General features: G+C 44.8%; 1 protein-coding gene across 4 annotated transcripts; it reads left to right on the forward strand.

Moving 5' to 3' along the window:
• The first annotated feature begins 4,472 nt into the window (after positions 1 to 4,472).
• On the forward strand, positions 4,473 to 9,819 carry LOC135508697 (inosine-5'-monophosphate dehydrogenase 1a). 4 transcript variants are annotated; one of them, XM_064928928.1, is made up of 14 exons: positions 4,473 to 4,576; positions 5,340 to 5,464; positions 6,129 to 6,230; positions 6,469 to 6,543; positions 6,734 to 6,940; positions 7,083 to 7,170; positions 7,267 to 7,466; positions 7,569 to 7,659; positions 7,806 to 7,901; positions 8,042 to 8,185; positions 8,329 to 8,473; positions 8,610 to 8,753; positions 8,862 to 8,945; positions 9,712 to 9,819. In XM_064928928.1, exons 1-14 carry the CDS (start codon positions 4,474 to 4,476, stop codon positions 9,731 to 9,733), a joined length of 1,626 nt encoding a protein of 541 aa, XP_064785000.1. In that variant the 5' UTR covers position 4,473; the 3' UTR covers positions 9,734 to 9,819. The 4 variants fall into 4 exon arrangements, with proteins under 4 accessions (XP_064785000.1, XP_064785001.1, XP_064785002.1 ...); XM_064928929.1 differs by having other exon boundaries at positions 4,473 to 4,571; positions 5,416 to 5,464; XM_064928930.1 differs by having other exon boundaries at positions 4,473 to 4,571; positions 5,416 to 5,464; positions 6,469 to 6,528.
• Positions 9,820 to 11,871: the final 2,052 nt, after the last annotated feature.

Raw genomic sequence — 11,871 nt, forward strand, 5'->3', positions numbered from 1 at the left:
TGACCGTCACACAGAGTGAAAGACTTTCCATTAACAGGGTTATAGAGTCTGTAGGTTCATCAACATTTCCAGATTACAGAGCCAAGCTATTTATCTAATTGAAAGGTAAACAACCACACTGAAGGTAAATTAGTGTTGTTTTGATGTCATCCCCTATCCATTCAGAGGCAGGGTAGCCTAGTGGTTAGAGCGTTGGACTAGTAACTGAAAGGTTGCAAGTTTGAATCCTGGAGCTGACAAGGTACAAATCTGTCGTTCTGCCCCTGAACAGGCAGTTAACCCACTGTTCCTAGGCCTTCATTGAAAATAAGAATTTGTTCTTAACTGACTTGCCTAGTAAAATGAAGGTAAAAAAAAAAATTAGGGGCTGTAGAAAGACAACTACGTACAGTCGTGGCCAAAAGGTTTGAGAATGACACAAATATAAATTTTCACAAAGTCTGCTGCCTCAGTTTGTGTGATGGCAATTTGCATATACTCCAGAATGAAGAGTGATCAGATGAATTGCAATTAATTGCAAAGTCCCTCTTTGCCATGCAAATGAACTGAATCCCCCCAAAACATTTCCACTGCATTTCAGCCCTGCCACAAAAGGACCAGCTGACATCATGTCAGTGATTCTCTCATTAACACAAGAGTGAGTGTTGACGAGGACAAGGCTGGAGATCACTCTGTCATGCTGATTGAGTTTGAATAACAGACTGGAAGCTTCAAAAGGAGGGTGGTGCTTGGAATCATTGTTCTTCCTCTGTCAACCATGGTTACCTGCAAGGAAACACATGCCGTCGTTATTACTTTACACAAAAGGGGCTTCACAGGCAAGGATATTGCTGCCAGGACCGTCTATTAAAGTTGATTCCGCTGCGGGATCGGGGCACCACCAGTAGAGAGCTTGCTCAGGAATGGCAGCAGGTAGGTGTGAGTGCATCTGCACGCACAGTGAGGTGAAGACTTTTGGAGGATGGCCTGGTGTCAAGAAGGGCAGCAAAGAAGCCACTTCTCTCCAGGAAAAACATCAGGGACAGACTGATATTATGCAAAAGGTACAGGGATTGGACTGCTGAGGACTGGGGTAAAGTAATTTTCTCTGATGAATCCCCTTTCTGATTGTTTGGGGAGGAGTACCAAAAAAATTATGGTCCCCAAGAACACAGTGACCTCCATCATTCTTAAATGGAAGAAGTTTGGAACCACCAAGACTCTTTATATAGCTGGTCGCCCAGCAAAACTGAGCAATCGGGAAGAGAGGGGCCTTAGTCAGGGAGGTGACCAAGGACCTGATGGTCACTCTGACAGGGCTCCAGAAGTCCTCTGTGGAGATGGGAGAACCTTCCAGAAGCTCAACCCTCTCTGCAGCACTCAACCAATCAGGACTTTATAGTAGAGTGGCCAGACGGAAGCCACTCCTCAGTAAAAGGCACATGACAGTCCGCTTGGAGTTTGCCAAAAGGCACCTAAAGGACTCTCAGACCATGGGAAACAAGGTTCTCTGGTCTGATGAAACCAAGATTGAATTATTTGGTCTGAATGCCAAGCGTCACCTCTGAAGGAAGCCTGGCACCATCCCTACAGTGAAGCATGGTGGTGGTGATGTTTTTCAAATCAAAGTTTATTTGTCACTTGCGCCGAATATAATAGGTGTAGACCTTACAGTGAAATTCTTACTTACAGGCTCTAACCAATAGTGCGAAAAAAGGTGTGTGTGTGTAGGTAAGTGAAGAAAAAGAACAACAGTACAAAGACATTTGAAAATAACAGTAGCAAGGCTATATACAGACACCGGTTAGTCAGGCTTATTGAGGTAGTATGTACATGTGGGTATGGTTAAAGTGACTAGGCATATAGGATGAACAGAGAGTAGCAGTAGCGTCAAAGGAGGCGTTGACGGGTGGTGGGACACAATGCAGATAGCCCGGTTAGCCAATGTGCGGGAGCACTGGTTGTTCGGGCCAATTGAGGTAGTATGTACATGAATGTATAGTTAAAGTGACTATGCATATATGATAAACAGAGAGTAGCAGCAGTGTAAAATAGGGTTTGGGGGGCGGGGCCCACAATGCAAATAGTCCGGGTAACCATTTGGTTACCTGTTCAGGAGTCTTATGGCTTGTGGGTAAAAACTGTTGTGAAGCCTTTTCTGTTGCGTCGTCAGCAAACTTAATGAAGGTGTTGGAGTCGTGCCTGGCCATGCAGTCGTGGGTGAACAGGGAGTACATGAGGGGACTGAGCATGCACCCATGGGGAGCTCCAGTGTTGAGGATCAGCATGGCAGATGTGTTGCTACCTACCCTCACCACCTGGGGGCGGCCCGTCAGGAAGTTCAGGATCCAGTTGCAGATGGAGGTGTCAGTTGCAGACTGGCAGACTAGTCAGTATCGAGGGAAAGATGAAAGGAGCAAAGTGGTGAAAAACCTGCGCAGGACCTCTGACTGGGACGAAGGTTTACCTTCCAACAGGTCAACGACCCAAAGCACACAGCTAAGACAACACAGGAGTGGCTTCGGGACAAGTCTCTGAATGTCCTTGAGTAGCCCAGCCAGAGCCCGGACTTGAACCCGATCAAACATCTGGAGAGACCTGAAAATAACTGTGCAGCGGCAATCCTCATCCAAATTTACAGAGCTTGAGTGGATCTGCAGAGAAGAATAGGAGAAACTCCCCAAATACAGGTGTGCCAAACTTGCAACGTCATACCCAAGAAGACTCGAGGCTGTAATTGCTGCCAAAGGTGCTTCAACAAAGTACTGAGTAAATACTTATGTAAATGTGATTTTATATATAAAATAAAAAAATGGGCAATCATTTCTAAAAATGTTTTTGCTTTGTCATTATGGGGTATTGTGTGTAGATTGAGGTGAAAAAAAACTATTTAATCAATTTTAGGTAACAAAATACGGAAAAAGTCAAGGTGTCTGAATACTTCCCGAATTCACTGTGTGTGATATATAAACTCAGCAAAAAAAGAAACGTCCCTTTTTCAGGACCCTGTCTTTCAAAGATAATTCGTAAAAATGCAAATAACTTCACAGATCTTCATTGTAAAGGGTTTAAACACTGTTTCTCATGCTTGTTCAATGAACCATAAATAATGAATGAACATGCACCTGTGGAACGATTGTTAAGACACTAACAGCTTACAGACGGTAGGCAATTAAGGTCACAGTTATGAAAACTTAGGACACTAAAGAGGCCTTTCTACTGACTCTACTGAAAAACACCAAAAGAAAGATGCCCAGGGTCCCTGCTCATCTGCGTGAATGTGCCTTAGGCATGCTGCAAGGAGGCATGAGGACTGCAGATGTGACCAGGGCAATAAATGGCAATGTCCGTACTGCGAGACGCAAAAGACAGCGCTACAGGGAGACATGATGGACAGCTGATCGTCCTCGCAGTGGCAGACCATGTGCAACAACACCTGCACAGCTTCGGTACATCTGAATATCACACCTGCGGGACAGGTACAGGATGGCAACAACAACTGCCCGAGTTACACCAGGAACGCACAATCCCTGCATCAGTGCTCAGACTGTCCGCAATAGGCTGAGAGAGGCTGAATTGAGGGCTTGTAGGCCTGTTGTAAGGCAGACATCACCGGCAACAACGTCGCCTGTGGGCACAAACCCACCGTCGCTGGACCAGACAGGACTGGCAAAAAGTGCTCTTCACTGACGAGTCACGCTTTTGTCTCATCAGGGGCGATGGTCAGATCATTTATCGTCGAAGGAATGAGCGTTACACCGAGGCCTGTACTCTGGAGAAAAATCGATTTGGAGGTGGAGGGTCCGTCATGGTCTGGGGCGGTGTGTCACAGCATCCTCGGTCTGAGCTTGTTGTCATTGCTGGCAATCTCAACGCTGTGCGTTACAGGCAAGACATCCTCCCTCATGTGGTACCCTTCCTGCAGGCTCATCCTGACATGACCCTCCAGCATGACAATGCCACCAGCCATACTGCTCGTTCTGTGCGTGATTTCCTGCAAGACAGGAATGTCAGTGTTCTGCCATGGCAAGCGAAGAGCCCGGATCTCAATCCCATTGAGCATGTCTGGGACCTGTTGGATCAGAGGGTGAGGGCTAGGGCCATTACCCCCAGAAATGTCTGCAAACTTGCAGGTTCCTTGGTGGAAGAGTGGGGTAACATCTCACAGCAAGAACTGGCAAATCTGGTGCAGTCCATGAGGAGGAGATGCACTGCAGTACTTAATGCAGCTGGTGGCCACACCAGATACTGACTATTAATTTTGACCCCCCTCCTTTGTTCAGGGACACATTATTCCATTTCTGTTTGTCACATGTCTGTGGAACTTGTTCAATTTATGTGTCAGTTGTTGAATCTTATGTTCATACAAAGATTTCTACATGTTAAGTTTGCTGAAAATAAACGCAGTTGACAGTGAGAGGACGTTTCTTTTTTTGCTGAGTTTATATATACACACATGTACTGTATATATACTGCGTGTGTGTGTGTTCCAGCATGGCCGACTACCTGATCAGTGGAGGGACAGGGTACGTGCCTGAAGATGGACTGACGGCTCAGCAGCTCTTCTCTATCGGGGATGGACTCACATACAAGTACAATTTTTTTTATACATTCTACCAGACTTAGAGAGGAGCATTTCCAATGATTTTGATTGAAATTCTTGAAATGTTTCCAATTGAAAGTGTATGACAGAGAGTGACTCAGCCTGGTCTCATAGATCAGCATAGTAAACATACAGTACATCCGGGACACTCAAATTAGTATGATATGTAGTAGGCCTAGTTCTGATACTAGTAGACATGTGCTCCTCCACCTAAATGTTAAACATTTCATAGATGTCTGAATATGTACAGATATGGCTTGTGTATGATCTTAATGACCACACTAATGTATCATAGACATAACAAATCCTCTCTCAGCAGAGACCCACTTAGACTTTTGTTCAGTAAGACCTTATAAGTGTTAGTGTGATACTGACAGAGTAAAAACATTCATTGACTGCTATGTTGATATGGTGAGACCAGACCAGTAGAATAATCATCATTATGCAGCCTTACATAAGAGAAATATTTTATTTTCAAATTAGAATGAGTATATTAGGCTTGTGTTATCAGTCCTAATGGAGATTTACACAGAGAGAACATCATATCCTCACATAGTACAGTGGGAGGATTAGAAAAAGGCTCTATTTCCACTCTGTGTGAGAGTGTGTGATATGCAAAGTGGTTGAGGGTTTAGGGATGTGACTGTGCTGGGCAGGGGTCAAGGGACTGGTGCTGGGACGCAAGGCGTGGGAAGTGTTCACACAACAGTTCCCTCACTGTTTGGCAGAATGATGTGTATCCACCTTTCAGGACAACATGATATGTCAGTATTCGTAGACCACACAATATTCTCTCTGTTAATTTGTTTTTTGTCCCTCTCCCCCCTCTACAGTGATTTCCTGATTCTGCCTGGTTTCATAGACTTTATTTCTGATGAAGTGGTGAGTATCCAGTGTGTTTGCTTAACCTTTTATTTGCTAATTAACAACAGAAGCTACAGTATCATAGCCATGCTACTGCTTTAGTCAACTCCATTGCTGTTTTCTGGCATATGATGTCGTACCCATACATACACAGCCCAGTATAGCCCTGTGTGTATGTGCAGCCACTCCTCTCATGTGGTCCTCTCTGCCTCCCTGAGGAGAACAGGAAGCTGCTTTATGTTCCTCTCTGTTGAATAACGTGTGTACACACACACACACACACACGCACTCTCGGCTGATAACATAGCCAGCCAGACCACTTCACTCCACAACAACACTGAGAATAGCAACACCAGTCCCTCATGGCTGAGAGTCAGAGTCATGCCCGGGGTAATTGCTTTAGTAGGCTACAGGTGCTGGTGTTTTTAGCTCGTTTGTTCTCTACTGGCAGAAGGGTATGTCTCCTGTTGTACATGACTGTACATACAGGACTGAGCAGGGACAGCTGATGTCCATGCTGCCATCTAATGGCAATGAGGAGGTATTGCATGTTCAGATTGGTCTTGCCTTCCAGTCACTGGTATTTGGTGACAGGGTGTCATTATTTACATGGTTAAGTTTTTCTTCTCAGATCACTGTAATGTGATAATTATCTATTTCCTCCTCTACTTCCTGTTTCTAGGACCTGACCTCAGCTCTGACCAGGAAGATCACCCTGAAGACTCCTATCATCTCATCTCCCATGGATACAGTCACTGAGTCCTCCATGGCCATTGCTATGGCTGTGAGTATAGAGCCACTCCTCATCTCCTCAGCCAGCCAACAGCAATAAGACAAGACCACAAATCTGTTATAAAACTTAATTTACTAGTGGTATTTTTGATTGTGGTAATGAGTTTTTATCTATTTCCATACATAAACATAAAATATGTCTTGTAATACATGGACTCTGGTTGACACATATTGAAGTCTGATTGGATTGTTCGGCAAACCCTGATTGGTCAGTGCTCTGTTTGTTATAGCTCATGGGCGGGATCGGGATCATGCACCATAACTGTACTCCAGAGTTCCAGGCCAACGAGGTCCGCTTGGTTAAGGTAAGATGGTGGCTAGCGGTGGGACAACATGATGATATACAGTATATTGATAGATCGTTACATCAACAGTATTAAGTCTCATGTCACAATGTCATTTGACAATGTAACAGTACATGAATACACTTAAACTTGCTGGTTTAATAAATAAAAATGTACATTCGCTGAATGATGTTTATTTATTTGTGGTCAGAAATTTGAGCAGGGTTTCATCACAGACCCAGTGGTGATGAGTCCTCGCCACACAGTGGGAGACGTATTCGAAGCCAAGGTCCGCCACGGCTTCTCTGGCATCCCTGTCACCGAGACGGGCAAGATGGGCAGCAAGCTGGTGGGCATCGTCACCTCCCGAGACATTGACTTCCTCTCAGAGAAAGACCATGACAGACCCCTGGAAGAGGTGTGTGGGGATGACATGTTTGTTTGTACACGTCCAATATTGACAATATACTATCAAAACACATTGTAAACTGGATGAGTCTATTTCTTGTATAATTGAATACTATTCCTGTGAGGTTTACATGAATGGCTGATTCTTGCAGGCTATGACAAAGAGGGAAGATTTAGTGGTTGCACCAGCTGGCGTCACACTGAAAGAGGCCAACGACATCCTGCAGCGCAGCAAGAAAGGTACTGTATGGTAGTGACACAACATTTCCTGTAGTGACGCTTTAGAGAGGACATGGCGAAAGATCAATCTTTGTTTGGAACTTCTGTCTCTCTCAGGTAAACTGCCCATAGTGAATGACAGTGATGAGCTAGTTGCCATCATCGCCAGGACAGACCTGAAGAAGAACCGAGACTACCCACTTGCCTCTAAAGACTCCAGGAAACAGCTGCTGTGTGGAGCGGCCATCGGAACTAGAGAGGAGGACAAATGCAGACTGGACCTGCTGATGCAGGCTGGGGTTGACGTGGTAGTGCTGGTGGGTCCGGGGAAGAGGTTGAGTTGTTTATATTGTATTTTTGGTTACTTGTCTTATCTTTGGGTTCCGCTCCTCTCTAACCCCTGTCTGTTTACCATGTAGGACTCCTCCCAGGGGAATTCTGTCTATCAGATCAACATGATCAACTACATCAAACAGAAATACCCTGAACTACAGGTGGTGGGAGGAAACGGTGAGTCTCCTCTACCTTCTCTAGCAATGTCTCTTTCATTTTAATCTCACACATTTTCTTTCTTTCTTTCTTCCCCATTCCCAATTTACATTCTCTATGTGTATCTCTGTATCTCTGTCTCTTTCTGTGTGTGTGTGTGTGTGTAGTGGTGACTGCAGCCCAGGCTAAGAATCTGATCGATGCGGGTGTGGACGCTCTGAGGGTGGGGATGGGCTGCGGCTCCATCTGCATCACACAGGAAGGTAACGAGAGACTGGGGAGGAACAGCAAATGAGGAGGGAGGAGAGTGTACAGTTTGTACAAATGTTTAGTTAAAAAGACAAACTCTTTGTTGTCAAATTGCTGACATGTTGCTTTGTGTTATGTTTGTATTGTGTGCCAGTGATGGCGTGTGGGCGTCCCCAGGGCACATCAGTGTACAAGGTGGCAGAGTACGCCAGACGCTTCGGTGTGCCCGTCATTGCAGACGGAGGCATCCAGACCGTTGGACATGTGGTAAAAGCTCTCGCTCTTGGGGCATCCACAGGTGTGTATTTGTGTGTGTGTGTGTGTGTGTGTTGAACCCACCGAGCATTATAATTAGCCTTTTCCCACAAACAGGAAAATGTACACCATACTATCGATGGTCTGACTTTCACCTCCTTCCACCTCTGACCTCTGTGCCCTCAGTGATGATGGGGTCATTGCTCGCGGCAACCACAGAGGCCCCGGGGGAGTATTTCTTCTCAGATGGCGTGCGGCTGAAGAAGTACCGCGGGATGGGCTCCCTGGACGCAATGGAGAAGAACAGCAGCAGCCAGAAACGCTACTTCAGGTAGAGAGAGAGACACGGTGTGTCTTGTGCATTTCCAGTAATAGGGTAAAGGCCAGAGGTGTGAGGAGGAGAAGGTGTGTGTGTGTTGTCTATTTGCAGTGATAGGGATATTGTGATTGTGTGTTTATCTCGACAGTGAGGGGGACAAGGTGAAGGTGGCTCAGGGTGTGTCAGGGTCAGTTCAGGATAAAGGTTCTATCCATAAGTTTGCCCCCTACCTCATCGCTGGCATACAACATGGCTGCCAAGACATCGGAGCCAAGAGCCTCTGCATACTGCGGTAAGTCTGAACAGATGTTAGATAGTGTTATTGTATTCCACTTTGATATGATCTGTGTCTCTCTGTTCCATTGTTGTGATATAATTGTATTGTTGTATATTATTCCAGGTCCATGATGTACTCTGGGGAGCTGAAGTTTGAGAAGAGGACCATGTCAGCTCAGGTTGAGGGGGGAGTACACGGGCTCCACTCGTAAGTCTGCCCCTGTCTGGCTCTGGCATCGTTTACACATCCTGTCCTGTGGTATTCGTTGTAGATCCTGTGCTTACTCTCCTCTGTGATCGACTAACCTGTCCTGTTGTGTACCATGTTCTGTGTCCGATGTCCTTTATCTTTATCTCTGGCCTGGGTGGTAGTGTGTGAGTGGGTGTGTTTGTTCTCACCAGTGGCGTCCATATCTCCTTTGCTATATGTTGTTTAGGAGTTGCTACTTAAACCGGGGATTGGCAGTTATACCATACGAGGTCCATTGTGGGTGCAGGCTTTCGCTCCAGCCAAAGCAGTAACAGCAGATGCAAGTAATTCACTTTTAACTATGATTGGTTGATTTATTGTTTTGGATGTGCCACAGCTTTAGCTGGAGCAGAATCCTGCACCTACTCTGACCATTTGTGGATAGAATTGCCTGCCCCTGAGCTAAACAGTAGCACTGAAGCAAGCAAAACATCACAATGTCTGTCTTCTCTCTTTCTCTGACTCATGCTCTCATCATAGATATTCTTTTGTGCCATGTAAGTACATTCTCCCTGTGCTCACAACTCTAACTCTTTTCCTACTGCAATTTTCTCTGTTGGTCCCTTTTTGTTTTCAGGAAGACCCAAAAATCAAGGTCATTACTTTTTTTAAAGCCCTACCAATTTCTTAAAACCCTCAATGTAGTTTATGTTGTGTAATATGAGTTTCAATTAAGCTTGACTTTTATTCCTGACAGTTGTCTCTGTGTGTTGTCTTCCTGTAGTTATGAGAAGCGGCTATACTGAGGGAGGAGGGAGAGTGAGCTCACGAGCAGCACCCAGTGTACCCTCACCAGCAGCCACCAGGCACAATGGATACATGTGACCTACCTACAACCACTACTCAACCTCCACCCAAGTTACCACATCCGACCTACCTACAACCATTACTCAACCTCCACCCAAGTTATCACATCTGACCTACCTATAACCATTACTCAACCTCCACCCAAGTTACCACATCTGACCTACCTACAACCACTACTCGACCTCCACCCAAGTTATCACATCTGACCTAATTACAACCATTACTCAACCTCCACCCATGTTACCACATCTGACCTACCTACAACCATTACTCAACCTCCACCCAAGTTACCACATCTGACCTAACCATAGCTACTACTCAGTTCAACCATTATATAACATTTGGCTATACAAGGGAAGACCCCTGGACTCCTCTCCTCTTGTCTACCTCTACCTACTCTATCTCTGTGTTGTGTAAGATGCTTTTGAGAGACCAAAGAGTCACCTCTGACCTATGACTTAATTGATGTTATGACATAAACCACAGGGACTAGGGACCTAGCTTCAATGGTCAGATGTATTGGGTTATGGAACAGAGCCATCGGGCTGTATAAATCAAATCAAATTGTATGAGTCACATGCGCCAAATACAACAGGTGTAGACCTTACAGTGAAATGCTTACATACGAGCCCCTAACCAACAGTACAGTTTCAAAAAGTACGGATAAGAGATAAAAGTAACACGTAATTAAAGAGCAGCATTAAAAATAGCAATATATACAGGGGGGTGTCGGTATAGAGTCAATGTGCGGGAGCACCGGTTAGTTGAGGTAGTATGTACATGTAGGTAGAGTTAATTAAAGTGACTATGCATAGATGACAACAGAGTGGCAGTTGTGTGGAGGGGGGAATGCAAATAGTCTGGGTTGCCATTTGACTAGATGTTCAGGAGTCTTCTGGCTTGGGGGTAGAAGCTGTTTAGAAGCCTCTTGGACCTAGACTTGGCACTCCGGTACCGCTTGCCGTGTGGTAGCAGAGAGAACAGTCTATGACTAGGGTGGCTGGAGTCTTTGACAATTTTTTATATGTACGTAGCTAATGTAGAACTGTGACTACTGTGTCCTGGGAGAGACTGTTTGAACATAATAATCCTTGTTTTATGTACCCTGTAACTCTTTAAACCAGTTCTGGTTGATCATCGTCGTAGGTCTCAGATGTGTTTGGGGAGGACGGCATTTTGGTAATGGCTGGAGCGGAATGGTATCAAATACATCAAACATGGTTTCCATGTGTTTGATTCCATTCGCTCTGTTCCAGTCATTATTATGAGCAGTCCTACCCTCAGCAGTCTCCACTGGTTTGGAGGTACAGTAGTGTTTTTTACTGTATGGAATAGCCTAGAGGTCTGTCTGTGTGGCTCTACTGTAGAGAGGACCAAAACTAGGATAAGCTATAAGGTAAGCGCTAGCCTTACATCAGGGATAACCACAGCGCCTTAAGACTGCACATGGAGGCTATACCAGTGTTGTAGTACTAGAGTCCGGGGGCCTCATTTTATCAAATCTGTGGGTAAACCATGTGTGGGATCATTTCCATGCAAAGTGTGAGATTTATCACTATGAACTTTGCTTGAGAGTGTGCATACATTTATGCACAGCCATAACAATGCATAGGCACAGTGCAAAGTGGCGGAATAAGGGAACTGCTTGTCAAGCATAGAATGGGGAAAATATTCTGTATGTTGAAAATGTGTGAAATTGTGTGTTGAGTAATAATTAAATCATTCTTCGATTTAATTGTATTCCATTGTGAATCTTTATTTGTACAATTTTCTATATTGTAGAATAACAGTAAAGACATCAAAACTATGAAATAACACATGGAATCATGTAGTAAGCAAAAAAGTGTTAAACAAATCAAAATACATTTTATATTCTTCAAAGTAGCCACCCTTTGCACTGATGACAGCTTTGCACACTCTTGGCATTCTCTCAACCAGCTTCATGAGGTAGTCACCTGGAATGAATTTCAATTAACAGGTGGGCCTTGTTAATTTGTGTAATTTCTTTCTTTAATGCGTTTGAGACAGTCTGTTGAGTTGTGACAAGGTAGGGGTGGTATACAGAAGATAGCCCTAT

The sequence above is a fragment of the Oncorhynchus masou genome, chromosome 22 (assembly GCF_036934945.1).
Source record: "Oncorhynchus masou masou isolate Uvic2021 chromosome 22, UVic_Omas_1.1, whole genome shotgun sequence".
NCBI lineage: Eukaryota > Metazoa > Chordata > Actinopteri > Salmoniformes > Salmonidae > Oncorhynchus > Oncorhynchus masou.